At 41.7% G+C, this 22,102-nt stretch overlaps 1 protein-coding gene across 24 annotated transcripts in view; it reads left to right on the top strand.

Moving 5' to 3' along the window:
- The window catches only part of PPP1R12B (protein phosphatase 1 regulatory subunit 12B), a 111,237-nt gene extending 89,276 nt beyond the window's left edge, over positions 1 to 21,961 (top strand). For 6 of the 24 annotated variants that reach the window (XR_014566129.1, XR_014566132.1, XR_014566134.1 and 3 more), the window contains 4 exons: positions 1,509 to 1,613; positions 1,856 to 1,909; positions 3,720 to 3,770; positions 15,979 to 21,961. Coding sequence is in view for 17 of the 24 variants with exons in the window: in XM_083746493.1 (XP_083602619.1) it covers positions 1,509 to 1,613; positions 1,856 to 1,909; positions 3,720 to 3,770; positions 15,979 to 16,065 (297 nt within the window). In the remaining 7 variants the exon portion in view is untranslated. Of the gene's footprint in view, positions 1 to 1,508; positions 1,614 to 1,855; positions 1,910 to 3,719; positions 3,771 to 7,990; positions 8,119 to 11,618; positions 11,799 to 15,978 lie in introns of all 24 variants that reach the window. The other 18 variants (XR_014566130.1, XM_083746490.1, XM_083746500.1 and 15 more) reach the window with 5 other exon arrangements.
- Positions 21,962 to 22,102: the final 141 nt, after the last annotated feature.

Below are 22,102 nucleotides of genomic sequence, written 5' to 3'. Positions count from 1 at the left end.
AAAAGAAAAACAATAAAAATATATATGCAGAAATGCCAATACAGCATAGTCCCAACAAAGAGCCTGCTAAAGACAAATAAGGATCCACTGAGAGAGCAAGTTGAATGAGGAGAATTAAGAGCATTCAACAGGGCTTGGCACTGGTACATTTGTGTTTCTACCCACTGCCTCTTCCATAGGTGTGCTGAGCAGCCTTGGGCAGGTCACCAATCTTTCGCATCTGTAAAACGTGGATTTGTTGCACTGTAAAACTCGAGATGGCGTACAGATCTCTGGAAAGTGTCTTAGAAAACATCCAACTTTCTGAATAGGTCACTTGGAAGATCACCATTATTTCAGTTGCTAAAAAATGTTCTGCCGTTTTGCATGTTACGGAGCAGAATGTGCACAGTGCCACCTGGTGCAATTGCTTGTTGAGTTGGTGCTGGGCAGGAATGGATTTGCTTCTATTTGTAGAAGTTTCCACACAAGATCTGCTTTAATGTTAGTAGTAGTAGTTGAAAAGGCAGTAGGAGTGACCTGAATGGAGTGCTGTGCATCACTTCAGATTAGGATTCATTGAGTTAACAGAGTAGTGGCATTCACACGTTTAGGGGACCTTTTCCTTGGTGGATTTGCCTACATGGAATCCTTGAGCGTGGCATATTTTCAGGTTCTTCTATGGAGCGCTATTGGAGCTTGTCTTCATTTCACATGAACGGAAAGGATGTACTCTGGAATAATGATTAGATCTCTTTTGAGGCCGGGCAGGATCAGTTGTTCAGCTTCTTTTAGGGAAACCTGTTTGCCATTAAGGTAAAGGTAAAGGTACCCCTGCCCGTACGGGCCAGTCTTGACAGACTCTGGGGTTGTGCGCCCATCTCACTTAAGAGGCATGGGGCCAGCGCTGTCCGGAGACACTTCCGGGTCACGTGGCCAGCGTGACATCGCTGCTCTGGCGAGCCAGAGCCGCACACGGAAACGCCGTTTACCTTCCCGCTATACAGCGGTACCTATTTATCTACTTGCACCCGGAGGTGCTTTCGAACTGCTAGGTTGGCAGGCGCTGGGACCGAGCAGCAGGAGCGCACCCCGCCGCAGGGATTCGAACCGCCGACCTTTCGATCGGCAAGTCCTAGGCGCTGAGGCTTTAACCCACAGCACCACCTGCGTCCCATCTCCACCTGCGTCCCACCTGCGTTTGCCATTACCAGTCTTCTAATTCAGGAATACCTGATAAGTTTCCAAGGAGCACTAGGGTTCCCCTGAAAGAGAGTTGTTGTTTTTAAAGCAAATATACACAGGAGTTTGCACGAGAATTTTTCTGCATTGTTTGTTTAACTTCCTATTCTACAATAAATTGGAGAGGATACCTGATGATAATGAGTTACAGTTAATATGGCTGTGGTAAAATCTGGTCTCCAGGGTCTGAAACCAGCAGGACGAGCTCTATTTAACTGCATTATATGACTGTTGATGTTTCAGTAGATGATAAGTGTGATAACTCCACTTCTCTTTTTTCTATCCAGCTCTATGAAAGTGCCCTGTCTGAAAATCAAAAGCTGAAATCAAAACTGCAAGATGCTCAGTTGGAACTCGTCGATATCAAGACAAAAATTGACAAAATAGCCCAGGTGAAGAGACCTAGGAAATGGGATGCACTGGGATTGCAGCCAGACGGAAACAAATGTTTGGCCCTGGTGATAAGGAGTTAATAGCATTTGAGGAGGGCTATCACTGCTTCTCAGACAAATGATAAAATAGAAGCAGTTGTGCTGTAATGTTATATCACTTGGTTTCTTAAGAATTCTGATTTTATTTGGAAAGGATTTCTTTGTTTTTCATTTGTGATAACTTTGGTTTTTCATTTCAATAGCAGAAGCAAGAAAAAACCTCTGACCGTTCGAGTATGCTTGAGATGGAAAAGAGGGTATGTGTTTCTGCTTTTTGGTGTCCACTTACTTAAAACTTAGCATGGTTTTAGAATGCATACTCATTTTAAAAGAGAAATATCACTACAGGAAGCTGATTCTGTTCCTCCTTCAAGAATCCTTGGGTAACCCTGATCTCCTTGGCTTCTCATACTTGTTTACAGCATTTTTGTTAACTATAAAACTGTTCATTTCGGCATCCTGGCATAATAAGATACACGGTTTGATAAATCACCACTAATGAAGTCCAGAACTTACTGTTCTAGCATGGTTGTTGATGTCATATAGTTGATTAGAGACGTTCCATTGATTGTGGTTATATTTTGAAAACATGAGATCGAATAGAGTCAATTTTATCATAAGTTATCAAAATACACCAACTCATTGTATTACAATTATTTAAAATGTGCAAGTTTCTTACGAAGATGAGTACCAAAAATACTTAAATTCCAGCAAAGTTTAAATCTAAAGATGAACACATAACAAGCTTAGTATGTAAGCATATTATGTTTGTGCTACTGAATTCCCTTTATCCAATACAAAGCTCTGTTTCTTCTTGGGCTTATTGGCATGTAAGTTCTTAAAATACCTTCCAAATACTTTCCTTGGAAAACAGTAAATCGTTTGTGGTTTCAGTGCCCCGTTTTGATTTTGTTTATTATTTGCTTGTTTTTTCCTGAAAATATTGCATTTGGGTTTTGTTTTTTTTTAACGGAGACCCTAAAACAGAGCTTTGTAAATGTAGGATGAATGGTACAATTGAAGTTGGAGTTCTTGGTGGCCCATAGTGAAAGCAGCACTCACCTGGCTTCTGGTTGCATGCATAGCTGTTGCAAACTGAGAGGGAGTTGGCAACAAAGCCAACAGGAGCATTGGGTTGGCTTCTTGGTGTGTTTGCACTGGACCAACCTTACAATCACCTTCCCACTCCCGTTTTTCATCTCGGTACTTAGCAGCAAAGTGGATCAGGTGTGCTACTGCCTTGAAAGCAATTGCCCCATGTTATTATCCACCAACAACTGGTATTCAGTGCCTCTTGCCTTGGAACATAGAGGTTTCCTGTAGCCATCTTGGCTCAATGCCATTGATTCTCGCCTTCTTGTCTAACGCTTTCCAGTATGGTGTGTGTGTTCTTTTTAAAGAGGTTTTTTCTTTGCACTTGGAACTCTCAGCCAGAGGATAAATAAGAGAGAGTAACTTGGCACACCTTCTATCCGCTATAGTAAGATGACGCTATGCCAGTTTTGTTCGTTTGGGAAATGGTACGTCCAGTACGCAGCTTTCAAACTAGTTAAATTAAGTATCCTCAGGGTGCAATTCAAACTGTCCACTATCCATAGGCTGGGACTGAAAACTGAGCTCTTTTCAATGAGCCCACTCAAGCTAACTACAAGACAATTGATTGTCTGTGAGGTGAAAGGAGCTGATAGGTAGTTGTGGCTAGTCTAGAGCTGCAGGAGGAAACAGCAAAAGGGCCTGTATAGAGCACAGGTGACCCTTAAGATTCTGGATTACAACTCCTCTCATCCCTGACCATTGGCCATGCTCTCTAGGGCTAAGGGAGTTGAAGTTCAAAAATATCTGTTCCCCTATCCCTGGTGCAGAGGTTGGAGATGAGCTGTGGGAACACACCAAGAAAAGGTTTTTTGACATTGTTTGTTCTTAGTGTAAGTCTTGAGATGTTTGACAACCTTATTAATGCTATTAATGATACATTTTTCTTCACTGAAGGAAATACAGCCATAGTGTACATTTTCATGTAGAAAAATTACACAAAAAATGGTAATTGTGAAAATATTTTTTAAACAGGAGAAACGAGCTCTGGAGCGGAAGCTCTCAGAAATGGAAGAGGAGATGAAGGTATGAACAATTCTTCATTTATTTTCTGTACATGCCTTCTGTACATAGTAGCATAATTTTGGATTGTCACGTGACTCTGCTGGGGTTTTTTGCTGCAACAGATTAACAGGTGCCCCTCAGAAAATATTAGAATAGTGTAAGTCATTGGTCTTAGATTAAATGTTGGTCTTAGATTAACCATTCATGCATGCACACCACTACTAGCTATTGGGAATTTATTTATTCATAAAAATATTTATAAGCCGCCTTTCATCCCTACAGGGCTCTCATGATGGTATTCAAAAACAAAAACAGATTTAGGCTATGAACCAGATTAAGAACAGATAAGAAAACACATTAAAACCTCTGCATACTAAAAATTCAGAGCCATGCAGAATGGAAACCGTTTTACTGCCCCCCTGAAAAAAAGTAGAGAGAAGCCATTTTTACCTCCCTTGGGTGAGAGGGCCACCATTTCGTTACTGCCACAAAAAAGGCCCTGTCTCCTGTAGCCACCTCTTTAGGCAGTGGAACCATGCCGCAGGGCCTTAGAAGATGATTGTACACTCCTATGGGAAGAGATGGCTTTTCAGATATCCTGGCCTCAAGTCATCTAAGGATTTAGAGGTTAGCACCCTGATTTGTGTCCAGAAGCATATCAGAAGCCAATGCAGTTGGTATAAAACAGAGTGAATGTGGTCTGTGCCGTGCACATCAGAAAGCAATTTGGCTGCAGTATTTTGCACCAGCTACAGTTTCCAAACTGGGACGCGGGTGGCGCTGTGGGTAAAACCTCAGTGCCTAGGACTTGCCGATCGCATGGTCAGCGGTTCGAATCCCCGTGGCTGGGTGAGCTCCCGTCGTTTGGTCCCAGCTCCTGCCCACCTAGCAGTTTGAAAGCACCCTTAAGTGCAAGTAGATAAATAGGTACCGCTGTATAGCGGGAAGGTAAATGGCGTTTCCGTGTGCTGCTCTGGTGCCAGTTCGCCGGAGCAGCTTTGTCACGCTGGCCACGTGACCCGGAAGTGTCTGCGGACAGCGCTGGCTCTACAGTGAGATGAGCGCACAACTCTAGAGTCTGTCAAGACTGGCCCGTACGGGCAGGGGTACTTTTACTTTACCTTTCACAGTTTCCAAACCCGGCAGCCCCACACAGTTCATGCTGCAGTAACTAAATGCATCACTATAGCTAGATCCAAGCATGCATCACTATAGCTAGATCCATCTTCTGCAGGAAGGGGCACAGCTAGTGCACCAGTCAAAGGCATTCCTAGCCATAGCAGCAACCGGATAATCGAGGACCAATGCCAAATCCATTAAAGCACATCCAAAGCAGACTGTAGTCCAGATAAGATTGCTGACTACAAGAACCATTGGTCTTGCTTGGATCGAGCCTGTTTGTTGCCCACATCAATCCATCTCTGCATCCAGGCAATGGTTCAGGACTTTCACAGCCTTCTTGGGGATTAGTTGATCAGGTAGAGCTGAGTGACAGGGAGTTCGGGATATACCAAAATTTAAAGTGCGCTAAAAAGTCTGCCCCAAACTTCACCTGCACAGAAAATAGAAATGCTTCCCAGCTTGCAAGATAAACATTCGGGTTTCATGTTGCATTTTCTCTTGAATTTTGTATGCAGTGCCTTGCAAATGCCTCCTGCGTTTGTATGCTTCATAACTCTGAGGCTCTTACTCCTTTAGGGTGATACCATTATATTATGAAGCAGGGTGAGGGTATCAGTTTATGTAGCAACGTGTGCTCTCAGTCCCCAGCCAACTGTTAGAAATACAGTGGCCACCGAGTATACCAAAGTTCACCCCTGCTTTAGTGACATCACTTCAGACACAATTTGGAGAGTGGCTTTTCCTGATGAAAGAAGGGATTTTTTTCTTGGTGCTCTTGCCATAGGGGTAAGAGGCAAAAGTGGACACAAGCCCTGGCCACGCAGTACTATGCATGTCTACTCAGAAGTTGGTCCCACTGAGCTCAGCTGGGATTACTTGTGTGTAATATATGATTGCTGCCTAAGAGAAGCACCCACTGCTGTAACATGCCAAAAACCATGCCTTTGCCAAACTAGTTCTTACTGTATAAATGCATCCAATGCTTTAGGTTTCTAAATGGGAACGCTATTAGTAAATGTTATGAATGGTAAAAGAAAACAGATACAACAGATTCCGTTATTGCACAGCACCTGCATGTAAAATTGCAATATGGACATAGAAAAGCCACTGCCTGTACATTGTCTGGGAAAATGCAGTCAGTTATAGTTTTTCCATGTCTCCAAATGAACCACAAGCTGCCGCCAAGGTTCCTCTTGGCTTACCGTGCTTGGTTTGTTTGCAGAAAACAACCTGTGAGCCTGCGTTCAGACGTAACACTAAGCCAAACAACAGCTTAGTTCCAGGTAGTGTGGCACCAACAGAAGCAGGAGTGGAAAGAAGTGGTGGTGATTTTTGCTCTGTGTCCCTGCACACTTGCTTATCCACATTTAGCTATGGTTTGGCTTACTGTTACAAGCAGACTGTTCACTCTGTGTGTCTGTACACAGTTTGATTGTAACTAAGACTTGTATGCTTTGTTTCTGCCAGTAATACATTAAGGTCTCTGGCCTTGAAATATAAAATGCCTAGTGGGTCAGACTTACTTTTGCCTTCCACTGGTTATAGTATCTCGCAGAATCATTCCTGCTAAAGTTAAATAAAATTTGCTTTGGTATACAGATTCTCTTTTACTTTGAAACACTGTGCAGGTCAAAATGTGCAGCTGACACTTGTATAAAAAAGTCATAAGTGGAGATGTGCATTCACCTCAGACTTGTGCCTCATCTATGCTGAGGATCCCCACCTCTGGGACCCCCTTGGGATCTGAGGTGGGCACCCAAGTCATTGGAATCACCTCAGAGGGCTTCAAATGTGTTTGATATAATTTTGTAACCTTCCTCAATCTCGTTATCAATAGAAGATGACAGGCAAAGGAGGCAGGCAAGCAGGCAGAAAAGGAGTTTTACAACTGAGCACTCTAGCTTCCAGTTAGGAAATTTTACCAGGCTCCTCCTTTTACTTCCAATCACAGTACTTTTGGGAGGGATATAGGAAGAATTCCCCACCTGAGCATCCCAGCAAAGGAAATGTTGCTGCATTTCTCTAGTGCACTTGGTAAAGGCGTTTCAGCTTGTTGATTCGTTCTCTGACAGACTCCACTCTAGATTTGGGGTGGAGAATACCCTTTTTGCATCTTTCCCCCTCATGTTCACAAGTCAGGATGTATGTGCAGCAGCAGCAGCAGCAGCAGCCACAATGTAATGGGCTACTATTCTCCCACCACAATTCACTTGCTGGCTTATCCAGGGACAACAGCACTGTAGCATGTTGGGAGCCGAACAGCTGCTCTGTTCTGCTCTGCTCCTTGCCCGTTACAGTGTCACTGCTGGGTTGGCCTGCAAGTGAAAACATGGCGGGGAGGTGACTTCAGCAGCATCACTGCCAGGAAACCCAAGCAGTGTTGGGTGCTTGGGGCAGGGAGGTAAGTGTTGACTCCAGCACACTCTGCACTGGTCAGGTCCCAGCATATATGCTCTAGTTGTTGGAATATTTTCTACCTCATGCAAGAATTGTTTTGTGGGGCTTGGTGATTGGTACACTGAACATGCCAGGTCTTACACACATCGATATTTAAACTCAGTGTTACCTTTGTCTTCTGCTGCCTCTGCCTGCCGTTCTTTCAGTGCGCTATGTCAACTCCGAACTTGAAGCAGTCACTCTTCTCCAGCATGGTGTCTCCACACTGATTTGAGGAATGTGCCTTGTGAAGGCATGCACCTTGCTCCTTCCTCTCTCTCTTTCTCACTGTCTCCAGAAGTGTCTGCTAGCCCCCTTGCCTGCCTTCCTCTTATCAGGCTTGCTGGTAAAGGTGCATGCATTGTTTCCTGCCCTCCTCTTATGCCAGGACTGGGGGTGGGGGGTGTTGTGGGCCTAGCTGCTCACTTGGAATGCTAGACATGCAAGTTTTGCCTCATGCTCACATCAGCCCTTTCTTCTTCAGCTTTTCACTTCCTGTGACTTTGGTGCAAGGGCACCTCTACACCCACAAAACCACAGGGACAGGCATGACACCTCTTTTTTTTAAAAAAAAAATAACCACCACCCTCGGTTTGGTAGACTTCATCCCCTCAGAAGAGACTACAATGGAAATGTCATCCAATTCTGCCAAAATATAGGTCTTCTTGATTTTCCCCTTGTAGTCAATGGGGAAGACATCGGGTGCTTCGGAAAATGAGGCGAGGCGACCCTCTGCCTTGGATCCGAGGCGAACTGCGATGTTAAGCCAAGCCACCAAGCCAAGGCAACCCCCAGTCCGAGCCAATGAGAGGTGGGTTCCAAGGCCATTTTTTTTTCTTGTGCACAGCCCTAGTCATGAGGTATGCATTTTAAATCTCATGGCAGTTTTGGGCAAAACTTTTATAACTGCATTTCTTCCCACTCATTCATACTTCATGGCTCCAGAATATTGCTTGAAGGACGATTGATAGCACAAGTAAGTACATGAGAGGAGTTATCAAGCTTCCGGTTTCCTTGCACCACCATTTGAGCTTTCTGTCTAAAGACATACAGATTGGTGCTGGACTGGGCAGGAATTTGCCTTTTCAGGCAGCTCCTTTGACATGTCATCCCTTTTTTGGACATCTGCTATAAAGAAGTGCTGTTTTCTGGCGATCGTGTTTTTCTGGTAAAGGCAGAGGCAACATCTTGTGCTTCCCTGGTGACCTGAAAATATTAAGCTGGCTTCACTGTACTATATAGGTTTACACAGTATGCAAATACTTCTGCTCCCCAAATGTGTCTTTTCTTTTGTCTGCCTCCTGGTGTTTATTTCCCTAGAACCTAAGTTCATTTCTTGGTGGTGGTGGGGAGAAATGTTTCTGCTTCAAGAACAGGAGCTGCTGCACCCCTGAAACCATAGTAGTGATGAAAGCCATTTCCTGCCTTGCTGGAGATGGTTCCAATTTATGTCCTTTATGTTTTTACTGAGTGTGATAATCCTTTGAAGTCAAGATCTGTTTCGACTTGTGGGGGGGGGGGGGGAGTTTCAAAAGCGGAAATTGCACTCCATCTTACAACATGATCCTCAGTTGCGGGGGATGGGTTGCACCATTGGCCTCTCTAGAGGTCTTATTAAAATGTAATTATTTGAAAGCTCTTAAAGAATTAAAATGAGAACGCACAGAGGGGCAAACACATCACCTTGAATTCAGCTACACAAAATAGCTATACTGTACCTTGTTCTGAAGAATGGTGTGACTAGCAACAATAACAAAAAACCCTCCTAAAAACGTACTAGTAAAAAGAACAATGCTGTTGTGATACATGTAACCAATATGCAGTAGTTACCAGGATTTTATCCTTCAGGTGTGATTGCTGAAGTGTTCGGCTCTGGAAACCCTAAAGCAGCAGTACTGATTTGTGTGAGGTGGTGAAACTATGAAAATCCTTGATAACCTTATTTACTATTTTTCTTCTGAACTACCTTTTCTAAATAAATGTAGTGCCCTTGAGTGGTCCGTCAACTTTGGGTGTGCTGCCATAATATTACAGGCCATTTTCAGCATGTCTGCTTCTCTCGAATGACATCCATTTCATGCATTACACGCCTTATCTGTCCACAACTTCTTTTTATAGCCAAAGTCACCTTGAGTTGACAAAGCAAATATGCACACATCCTGCCTCAATCCCTCTTGCGCTGTGGTTGCATTTTGGCTTTCTCCTTGTCCAGGAACTGTTTTTTCAATTTACATTCTTTCCCTGCTGTACAGTCACCTCTTTTCTTGCTGTCAGCAACTCACTTGGAGGAAGGAAGGTAAAAAACTGAGTTTGACACTGAAGCAATGTCGTTAGGCTCTCTGGGCTGCTTGATCGCTTTGCGACTTGGCTGAACAGAGACACAGCTCAGCTATATCAGCTTAATCAGCTGGAATGTTCAGCAATCAAGCCCTTTAAATTATTGACAGGTTGGACTTTATCATTTTTAGTAGTGAAACCTTTGATGCACTATTCAGTTTCTTTTCTGGCCCTGCTGCCCCATTTATGATCTGTCCTCCTATGCAGTATAATTATTGTGAGCTTCTGAAGAACTAAATTAATGAAGCATAAACCAGGCACACCAGCATTAGGATTTCCTAATAGTCACAGCATAGATGGGCGAGATAAGGATACTGTGTTGTGTGTCCCTCACAAAAATGTTTGCAGAGTTTGCTAACCTTTTAGTGTTTTTGTCTTATGGGCTTAGTGCCCTGTGCTTTAAAAAAATAAAATAAAATGACTCTCACAGTTGAAAGTTAAGTAAATTATATCCAGATATCTGTTTAGCCAAACGGTTATGGAGAGCTTTTGGTTGGAGCCTGGATTTAGTCAATAAATCTCTATGCTTCAGTCAGTGAAGAAGAGAAGAGTAGAATGGAATGCAAGCTAATGGAAGATATTTGCTTCTGCAGAAAATTCTAGGTTGCTGTACAACAATCATCCCAGAAGTTACAAAAAGGATGCTGTTCTATTGGATTTCTGTTGCCTTTTCTGCAAATTGTTGTCACATGGATGTTGTATCTCATATTTTGAGATTATGTCAAGATTATTCCCCATCCTACTGGCCCAGTAAAACTTTCTGTAGGGTGTTTATATCCTCAGTTATACCTTCATCATTGTGTTTTCTTCACTGTCTTACAAAGGCATTTACCTCATGTCTCAAGTAGACAGATTCAACTGCTCAGTTATACCTTTGAATGAACACAACAAAATAATATTCCAACAGAATCCCTACACCTTTCACAATCTGCCCATGTTGTTTTATTATTACACCATATTGAAAGTGAAGTGCATTAGACATTTATTTCTTTAGGAAATTGGGTCATTTTAGAGTCTGCATTGGAAACCCTTCTGAAGCAATTGCCTTTGATGCGATAAAAGCAATTTCAAAGCACTTAATTGTCTGTATACTTGGCCTTTAGTGTTCATACAAGATTTTAGTCCTATTTATACTAGAGAAAATTGCCATGAACACATAAATTAATACTTGTGTTTCATGCCAGTTTGGGATAGTAAGGGATGCTGACCATTTTTTTCCATACGCATATATGAAAAAGTGTGTGCTTGTATTTAGAAGGGTGTTTTTGAAGATTCTGCATCAATGGTGTTTAGTGTAAAGCTACTGTTGGGCTAAATTGTGGAGCACAAATTCAGCACGGGGACACTAACAGACTGCAAAGGCTATAAGAGTTGTGTATTGTGACAATATTCAGCATTGTACAAACCAGTTTCCCTTTCCACTGCAAATACTACCACATGTTGTAAAGCAAAGGCTAGCATTAGACTCATTTTAAAGCAGTTTACTTCAGCTGCTATAACTATCCCCTTTTGCTATGCAAAGCCACTTTGGCTGGGATGTGGGTCATATAAAGCTTTTATAAAGATACTTAATTGCCCTGTTGGTTCTCTTCCAACCAGCATTAGTCATCTGTCAGTACCTTGCAAAAGGACTTTAAAAGTGCTGTGCGCAAGGTTTTCCTGATGTGGTTTTCAGCCATGGTGAAGTTTCTCACTCCATTTAAGAGCTATAATTTGTCACCTTTATGGTGTTTCGTTAAATTTGAAACTTGGTTAGGTTCAAGCCTTAAGAGAATGAACAGCATTCTCTGTGGTTTCTTTTTTGGTTGGTCTAGTGCTTTAGTATGTTGTCCAGCTTCTTCTGTGCTTTCACTGCTCTCCACCTCTCGTTGCTGCTCTTCTTTTTTTCTTGCTTGCCAATTGAATTCATGTTTCTGTGCTGTTTTATATTCTCTGTTTTGTCTTTGTCTATCTCCTCCATGTCTCACTTTGCAGAACCTTCACCAGCTCAAACAGATTCACACTTTGAGGCAGATGAATGAGCAGCTGCTGGCCGAAAACAGGGCTTTGACCCGGGTTGTAGCCAGGCTCTCGCAATCCGCTGAGACCCCAGAGTCAGAAGAGCTATAGCATCTCCCCCTCCAGTTGATCTCTCCTCTCCTTCCAATCTTCCAGGCAGGTCTTTGCTCTTATTGTCTGACTGAGCTATTCCCTACCCTTTCTACATTCTTCCTAAATGTGGCAGATAAGGAGCGTGACACTCAAATAGCAGTATGGAAGTCACTGCCTGTTCATATACTAAACTTTGCATTTCTAATGCGTACAAGGTACTTCAGTCACCTCTTTTCAGGTATACATTTCCCCCATATGGGTTCTGCATCTCAGGATGATCACCAGCCTAATAATAGTTTCGTTCAGGCTTTATTTTGCCTTTATTTTGGATGAATGAAAGAGGCAGAACAAACACACAAAAGTCCAGCCACCTGGTTTTCATGACTGTGAAAAAGAATAATGCAGTTCTGAAGGTAAATAATTAATACTAACAAAATATATGTGAGTGATCAGAACTGGGACATACGGCTCAGTGTTAAAGATGGGTTTGTATTGAATATTTTTATGAAATGGTGTAGTATCTGGTGTGAGCTAACACCAATGTAATCCAGCAATGTTAAAAAAACAGAGTTTTGTCATTGGGGAGGTAGGTTGTATTCTAGCTGTGGTTTTGTAAGGATCTAAAGCTTTTAGATGGCGGGACATGGGTGGCACTGTGGGTTAAACCACAGAGCCTAGGACTTGCCTATCAGAAGGTCGACGGTTCGAATCCCCGCGACAGGGTGAGCTCCCGTTGCTCGGTCCCTGCTCCTGCCAACCTAGCAGTTTGAAAGCATGTCAAAGTGCAAGTAGATAAATAGGTAGCGCTCCAGCGGGAACTTAAACGGCGCTTCCGTGCGCTGCTCTGGTTGCCCTTGGCCAATAAAGTGAGATGAGCACTGCAACCCCAGAGTCTGTCATGACTGGACCTAATGGTCAGGGGTCCCTTTAGCTTTTTAAAGCTTTTCTGCTAATTGTGCATGTAAGTTGTGAGAGAGAAAGTACCGGAAACTGCAAAACAAAGATCCAAGTCCTCATGTTTGTTTGTTTATTACAAAATTTTCATACCACACAGATAACTATCCCCCCCAAAAAAATACTAAATATGGGGGGGGGACAAATTAAAGAACATGCAGCATTTTTATTTAAAGAAAGCCATTTTTGAATAGTAAAGCTTATAAATGATATGTGTTCATCAAAAAAAGTAGGTATAGGTTGTTTTTTAAGTACTAGATAGCTTCATGGAAGATATGAGTATTGATGCCTTTGTCAGAGGTCAGGTCTACGTGAGTGGGAAAAAAATTGAGTGGCCCCCAGTAAAGCAAGAATGCCTCAGGTTTTCCCAACACTATAAAGATTCATGCGTACTTTTTGCAAAGCACGCATGAACAAAATAAAACCAATTGTTTTGTTATGATGTTCTTTACTGATGCTTTGATCTCTCCTGAAGCTTTTAAAGTTGCACACGGTGTTTGTTTTATGTGCTCGATGTCTTATAGGTTGGCATGCTATGCTTGCTACATATAGCAGCTCTAATGCAAAAGTGTAAGTCTTTTTTTCTCTCTTGAGAACTTGCTTCAGTGAAGCAACAAAGCAAAGATTTGGTCCTTCGATACTTTTTCCCTGTATGTTGCAATTCATCTGACTGAAATGTCACTATAAGGTACCATGTTTCTTTGCAGATGCTAAACATTACAGGGACATACCATTCAGGCACATTGTCTTCTATTTCACAGTTGTATTACTTAATATACCTGGGATCTACATTTGTACTGTACATGCAGAAAAGTGCTTTTCTGGGTATTCATGGAAACACCACTAAAGCTAGTTGATTCCCCCCATACATATATTTTCATAGCTTGTGTTTAGTGTGAATGTTTTTAATGGATATCATGTAGTGAGTCCTGCATAATAGTTTTGGGGAACACCAGATGTGTTGTGTTATAAATTACACATTAATCTTTTTGTCCTCCTTGCCCTAGTTAGACCAGTCATCTCTCATGTTTGGGCTAATTTGCTTTGAAGGAACTACTGAAGGATGCCATTGGACTGATGGTAGAACTTGTTCTGACACCCCATGTTTTGTTAATAATCTCACTTGGGCCTTGCTTTCCTATTATAAAATGAAAATAATGGTTGTACTTGTCAAAGTTGCTTGAGACATTCTAGAAAGTGTATGTCTGACTGTTGTTTGAAGGCTCATCCTATAACTACCTATATAACATTAACTATTCACACCATCGTGTGAAGCTCAGGATGAAACTATGAAGTTCAGCTATCATTTTTATACTGGAAACCTATTTGCATATTCAGGCCCCACAAAGAGAAATGTTGAATGCTGATTTTATAAATCCAATACCATTCCAATCTCTGCTTGCAATTTTTGGCGATTTCCAAGCAAATATTAAATAACTCTGCTAACCTGGGATGAAATACCTCACCATTAAGGTTTTGTTGCTACTGAATGGTCAAATAAACGTGACTACATCTGTTGCAAAATGTCCTAAATTTGCAGCCTCTCAGTTACCTGTAGCAAATCATAAAGCTTGTCCTTCCAGTATTGACAGTAAATCTGTGGTGGTTGCCTTTCTAAATATACAGAATGCCAAGTACTGTATAAAAATTGAAACACTGAACAGGATTTGGGATTGTACCTCTTTACCCTTCTCATTGCTAGGCTAGGTCAAAGGGTCACCACGTTGGCATGGATGGAGGAGAGTGTGTGTACTTCTTATCCCATGCTGTGTCAAAATAGCAAGGTCAGCAAGCTGTCAGTCATGTATTCCCATTAGCAACATGCTCCCAATAAGTTTGTGTGCAGAAAGGTGCACATAACATAGCCCACCTCCCCCTTCTGCCATGGTTGGAGTGTCCTTTGTGGCTTTATCTTGACCTAGTCTCTTCTGCCTGGGCTAGAGGTTGTGCATCATTTCAATATCCCTGATCAGGCCAAGCACCTGGTCATTTATTTCAACAGAGGCCAACCTCTAGGAATTCCTGGGAGCTTGAGGGGCTGGCAAAATGCTCAGGAATCTGGAAAGCAAGCTGTCATAATTAACCATGTGCTGCATACCTCAATTAGTAAAGGCATAAGAATTCCAGACTTAAGCCATGGCCCAAAATAGATCACTCTTGGTTGTCCTTGCCCCAAATCACTTAGCGTTTCTAGGCACCCAGTACTAACCCTTACTTTTAATGCAATATATAAATATATTTCATTTAAAACAAAACTTTTATCTCGTAAATTAGTTGTTAATCAAAGAGATATTTTATTTTATTTAAAGAGCCCAGTTTTGGTTTATGATCTACTGTATATTTTGATTAGTTGTTCCTGAGATCAAGAAGTAGGCTTTCATCTGCGTTGAGATGCAACTGGATGCCATTTTGACACAAGATGCAGACGGAACCTTTCAAAACTGCTCTGGTTTTTTGTTTTGTTTTGTTTTGTTTCCTGAGCAATGCCGGGTATGAAGCTGCTAGTATTTCATAACTTGCCCGAAACATAATTGGGTGCCTACTGTCAATGGAAAAACTACTGGCTGGATGTTACCAACACTTTCCAAAAGTGAATCCACCTGCATAAATTGCTGCTTCCTAAGTCACTGGTGTGGGTGGGGTGCAAGGATAGATTTGAATCATAAATGTGCATGATAATACCGAGACCTTGTGAGCAAAGTATCCCTTCTTGACTATTGCTTGCATATGTTGAAAAAGACATTAATAGAGGCACACAGCATGTAACAGAAATCCCACCCAACCCCACTGTTGGGCTGTATACTTCACACATGGAAGTATAATGTGTGAACCAACCCTAAGTTTTCTGAAAGTATGCAACTTTCCCTTCTGAGTTTAAAAGTGAGAGATTTCTTTTGCATGGGATTTATCCAGGTGTGAAGGAACGAAAGAGTGCAAGTAGCATTTTCCAGGACGAAATGCCTTTCAAGTTGTGCTAGATTGCAATTGTTCTCCAAAATGTATTTCTTTCTCATAATATTTCTGGGTATAATTTCCTGGGCTTACAAATGTCGTCCACGATTGTGACGTCTAATCTAACATACTCGCTCAAGTAGATGCTGCTCTGTATATGTGAGAATGGAAGAGTCAAATTCGTTGGTGTGGCTTAGTTGCTTTTGAGATCAAATCCATTTTCGATTAACACTAGAAATGCTTTCGTTTGAGTGGTCGTGTGTTTCTCCCCCACCAGAGCTGCATAGGAATTTCAGGACAACCAATACTGAATTGTTTGGATCTTGTCTTTGAACAGGTTTTGACAGAACTGAAGTCCGACAATCAGCGGCTGAAAGATGAAAATGGAGCCCTCATCCGTGTCATCAGTAAACTCTCGAAGTAGTATATTGAACATAGGATGGGCAGAAAGAGGAGATATTTGTGCACATGCTGCCAACCCTGCCACCTGCTTCTGATCTTCCAGTTGAAAGAGCAGCTGGCATTTCAGACACGGATCAGCTAGCCCCACCCTTCACTGCTCTTTGCACCTTGCTAGGCATTCCCATATTGCACAGTGCTTATCCTTCCCCCCAACACAGCATGCCCCGCCATGTTTTAATATTTTTGGAATGTTGAAGTAACTCATTTGAAGGGACAAAGACTGGGTTGGCACTGTCTGAGCTGCCCAAATGATCTGCTGTAAGCTCCATAACCGTCCACCATAATCTGATGTAAAGAAGAATCTACTGTAATAAGTGATATAGAAGTGACTCCATAGCGTTGACCCAACATGTCTTAAGATACTGTCTTGGAGTAGGAATAATGAGTGAAACTAGGAATTGCCACTGAGGATTTATCAATCTCCATTCTGGAATTTGGAAGTCTGCGGTGCTGGTGAAAGCCATGATGACTTATTTCTCTGGGAGTCTGACAACAGTCACTTGGCTTGGAGATTCGTGTTTTCCATGTGTCTCAGTAGCTGATTTATTTAATGTAAGATTTTTGATAATTTAATTTGGTGATCCAATCACTGGTTCTCCTTTCTGTTTTGCTTCACTTTTGCCTGCTACGCTTTGATGGTTCTTGCTGTTTTTTCCATGGGTGCCTTCTTTGGTACTGTTTAATAACAACGCAATCTTACAGCCTCTGCATTCTTTGGCTAACAGTTTGCCCCTTGATTTTTCAAGACTTCTGGTGGAAAGAGAGCTAACCAGCAAAAAGTGCTTATTGAATGAAATCCCATAGACACAATGCCAAAATACTTCTTTATTAGCAAGATGTTTGGTTTTTCTACATGAAAAACCTCACAAAAGACCTGGGCAAATAAATCACATTTATGTTAACTTGCCAATAGATACGCATTCCGTTGAATAGGTGAGTGTTCTCAGTTTTAACATCAGCAAGGTTTGAGGGATGATGGATAGATGTGCATATCCCTGTGGAAAATGATGAGCCTCAATCTTGGTGGAAAGTCTTTGCAGTAGCATTCTATGATGTCTGAGAATTTTGATACCATGATCATTTGCACAGTTGTAAGACATGAATTTGCATTTAATGAGGGCATCAACAGCAGGACCTACATTTCTCAAAAAACCATTTCTGTGCATACTGGAAATGAACGAATTCGTGTTTATGGGTTATCATGATGTAACTAATTTGCACGCTCTCTTCTTCTGGATACTACAGAGCACCAGTTTTCATCTGCAGAACATGTTAAGGAGATTTCCTGTCAATATGGCAACTTGCCAGTGGACTTGCTCTGTTCTTTCCCTGCATTCTTTTAATTCTCACAGTTATTTAAAATAAGGAACTTTGTGATCTGAGAATAACCACTCTTGAAAGCATACAAGTGAGCAGTAGAAATTCAGACATTTCGTTCAGCATTTATCAGAGGGGAAGGTGCTTTTTTGATCAGTTATGGATCAGCTCTGAGATGAAGACAGAATTGTGCAAAGAGACTCAGCAAGACTTCATCTTCCTTTCTTACCCCCATGACCTCTCAGAATCTCCAGAGGGCCCCCCCAACCCTTGAGCAAGTTTGAGAGCATACCAAGGACCTCAGAAGGAAGGAGAGGACGTTGAAGTCCCATTGCACGATTAGAAATCTGTTTCACTCAAATATGGAGACTCCATATGTTTGCACTCCGTTTCTGAGTAGAACTGTATGAATTCAGTTAATAACCAGTGGATATCATCTATGCATAGAAGCATCTCAAAAGACTAATTCAGGCTTCTCCTATGGTGAACATAGCTTGTCCCTTTGAACAGAAACAAGGTAAACTCCGAGTTCCTAGCAAGCTATTGCTTAAAAAAAAGAACGAAGCACCAGAAATATTTTCTGACATTATGTTTCATTTTAAGAACAGCAGATAGTCAGGATTCTGGATGGGTCAGATAAATTATCTGGTACAACCTCTTATACTCTACTAATATTATGTGTTGCTTTTCTTACATCCAGTGCTTTTCTTCAACAGTTACCTTCCGACCAACCTTGTTTCAGGGCTAGAAAGGCTTGTGGGGGTTGTTTTATACTGGCCACAACATGCACTGATCTCTGTGAGTGGTATCTTTCAGCTCAAGCATTCTAGCTCACCAGTCTATCTGATTTTACACCGGTGAGAGTATTTGGCTGAACTTTTTCAGACTCTGCCATGAATAATCATTTAACAGCACAGAAGGAGCAAGCATCTGGTGCTTATGGTCCATTCTGTAATGATCCCTACATTCTCCTGTTGCCAGTTCTCACTTAGCATACAGTAGGTTAAGTACATCTCACAGTTTCATTGTGTGGACCTTAAAAGACACAGACTATGGTGGCTAATGCAGCAAGGATGGCTTGCCTGTGGCCCTGCAGAAGTTGGAGGGCTCCAGTTCCCCCCAGCCCCACACAGCATGGCCAGGGATGGTGGGAGTTGGACTCCAGCAGCATCTGAAGGACCACAGATGGCCACATTGATACAGCATGAAGGATGGTGACCTATGAAGTTGAGCCTTTTTAACGTTGGGATTTGATATTTAACTTGAATTCTGTCCAGCCTGAAATTATGTGAGCAAATTAATCCTGTTGACAAGCCAAAACACTATGCTAGCTAGTGCTACTGAAAGTTACTTAAGCAGATTATTTTTGGGGTCGCCGATATCAGTGTTGTCCTCCAAGTATCCTGTGTCTTGACACTCTGGGCTTCATGTCATGTAACAGATGATCAATTTTTTACTTATTTTAATACATAGCTTTGTCTTCCTTAGTAAGGCTTCCCTAAACCAATCACCTGAGAACCCATTTTTATTTCAGTATTAAACTTAACACTGGCCTGGATTGGACAACCATCTCACCTTAAAAAACTGAGGTATGAATGAGAGTTCTTGCCCCCCCCCCCCATCATGCTGTTATTTTATCCAAGCTGTGACTAAACCAGGAATAACTTGGGGGAAAGCCTGAATCTTAAATCTTAGTTTGAATTTGGTTTGACAATCCTGTCTTGTTCCAAAGCTGGTAGCCATAGTTTCACAAACTGGAAAACACTGGTAAATAGAGGCCCTTGCTGAAACACAACTCACTCAAAAGGGAGCAGCCAAGGGGCTGTGTACAGGAGCAAAATCATATCTTGATTGATTAAGCTGATATATGATTGTTCAAATGCAGGCTATTATTTTAATATAATGTTTTAACCAAGGGAGTAGACAATTCAGGACAGTCCACTCATAAGCAAATTCATGCCTGTTTTTAAGAAAACCCAGAGAGAAAATATTACTGCTACTGAATTATGATTGCTTTGTACTGGTGCGTTTTAGTGTTCCAATGGATTTTATATAATGTTAGTTATAATTGTGAAGTCTGCTAGAATATTCTCTACATAAAGTACAAATTATGCGGAGAAAGCACTGCAAGTTTATTCTGTGAGCTGTGAGAGCTTTTAACTGGAAGGCACTGGGTAGTTTTTCTTTAAACTCTTCTGCCTTACTGCTTTCTTACTCCCAGAAGCTTCTACAGCTCAGTGTATATCCTAAGACGTACTTGCATGTCGAAGGTCTTAGAAACCTCTTCCGCATCTCTGTTTGAAGTTCCCATGCAACTTTTTTGATATAAGAAGCAGAGCTTGGAGTAAGGAAGGAGCGGGTTTCATTGCTTGCAAATTGTGAACGCGAGGTTTATGTGCGGTGGTTTGTTGGTCTGAAGCAAAGTTTCAGAAGAAGCTAGAGGCATGCAAAAAGGGCCAAGTTGAAGGAAACAAATGCAGATACAGAAGTAGTATTGAGAGCTGACATATTGTGGTTGAATGCCTTGCATTAAAGGAGGTTGTGTTGTACTGCTAAAATACAACATGAATAATATGGATGAACAGCTGTCATATGCAGAGAACTCTTAACCAGTGGAATGGAAATGGAATTTTAAGTGTGGGGGGGGTAGATTTAGAGCTGCAAGAGCATGTATACTTGATTTGATCTGTATTTTGTGACAGCTGATGATGCAACATCTGTGCACTGTCCATATTGATTTACTGTTAATGGAAGGAATTAAAGAATGACTCTAGAGATCTGACCAGATATAATTCAGTCAGTCATCTTCAGTAAGTCAGGGTTTAAGAGTGCACTGTGTTTTATCAAATCAGCTAATTTCAGATTTATTGGTGGTTTCTAGTCCACATAGGAATAATTATTATCAGAAGCCAGTCTATAGAAATCTGATAGCAACGTATTTGATGCCATAGGACTGACTTCTTTTAAGGGCTGTGGATACAATCCAGTCGGTGGTTGTTCATTAGCATTTAAAAGTCTTATTCTCATGGGATAACCAGGAATGATACGACTCGCCATGATGATATTTGCCAATAGGTCAAATCGTATGCAACTCCCTGACTGTGCTTGGGAGACTTAACAGTTGTTTTTCATTAGGGAATAGCTAGTCTGTTCCCAAGGCTGGTGAGCTTAATGTATGCCTGTAGATGGTAAAGTGCAGAATGTAGTCCTTTCCCCCACAAAGGATATTGACTGAATATCTCTCCCCTGCCCTGCCAATTCTGCCATTACCAGGTGATGGTAGGTTGCCAAGGCCTGGGATTTACTGACAGTGAATAGAAATCATGATTGAAATCAAAATATACTTGAGAGATGATTTCTACTGTAACATGTTTGCTTTCCCCCATAACCACTATAATTCTTTCTGAATTAGAGAGCCGTTTGTGAGCAGGGTCTTAGCACGTTTCCGGACGACTTCCAAATTCCCACTTTGATTCAAATGCAGATTCTCCTTAACAAACATGTCTCCGATTTTTTTGAATGGGTGTTCATCTGTATCTGAGAGTAATCATGTTTTGCTGGGACTCCTTGTAAGCGAGTCAGAAGGCAGAAATCTCTCCCCCCGCACACCCTGAGATAGAAATTTGTCCTTTGCACTCACACTGATGCCCCCTACTTTCATCTTTGTTTTCCTTTATTCTACTTCACTCCTGCCATATTAGCCTACCTGTTGCACAAAGCAGCTTCTCAACTCAAAGTCCAGCATTTTTGGATGTACTCCTTCCTTCAGCGATGTTAAGGGGCCTGTTTCAAAAGGCAATTTTAAGTTTATTTCAAGCTAGCAGACTCCCCAAGGCCTTTTCCCTGGGTGACTTAGGTTTGGATCATGATCACCTTCATGTTTGGAAATCCTTTTGCATGATTTTCCTAGAAGCAGCATGTTCCATGAAGGGCTTTTTACAAAGATTAACTCCACAAGCAGCTCACAGGTGAAATTTAACCCAATTCCTAGGGGCAATTCTTTTCTTCCTCTGTTCCTTTCCCCTGACAACTGTTCTCTCTTTTCCTGGGGCAAATCGGACCCTTGGCGTATGTGACTTTCAGAGTGTTCTCAGTAAATACTCTCGAAAAACAGCACAGCCCGAGCTGTTGCCACAGGGTCTCTTGTGTTGTCCCCTCCCCTTGCTTCCCTCATGTTGTTGAGGAATCTAGTAACAAGTCCCCTCTGCAAATGCTAACTCGTGGAAAAGAGTGGTGTTATGCACTTGGCTCGCTAACTTCCCAAGCTGCAAGTATTCTGTACTTACCTGTTTTAAGGAGAGTTTTACAGATTGTTGTAAATACACTACTTGGAGAAAAGACTAGCCTGTGAGTGATGAGAAAGAATGTATTTTTATGCAATTTTTTGAGTGGCCTTTCAAACTCTTGAGATGAATGGTTTTTGTTTTCTTGATTGTTATATAGTATTCTAAGTATATGTTTGAACGTTTGGGGATAATATTCACATCTATGATGCTTGTAAACACAACAGTATTTATAAATGAATAAAGTGCTTTAACACAGCCTGAGTCTATCTTAATAGTGAGAGCATGGTCTCAGGATGCTTTGGTGAGTCACTGGGGGAAGTAGAAGTTTCCCCATCTCCTCCTGAATGTTTGCTCTACTTTGAACTAAGGTTACATTTGTCTTAGTCAGATGGGAAA

The sequence above is a fragment of the Podarcis gaigeae genome, assembly GCF_964106915.1.
Source record: "Podarcis gaigeae genome assembly, chromosome: 6".
NCBI classification, from domain to species: domain Eukaryota; kingdom Metazoa; phylum Chordata; class Lepidosauria; order Squamata; family Lacertidae; genus Podarcis; species Podarcis gaigeae.
This window is presented reverse-complemented; position numbering and strand designations above follow the sequence as displayed.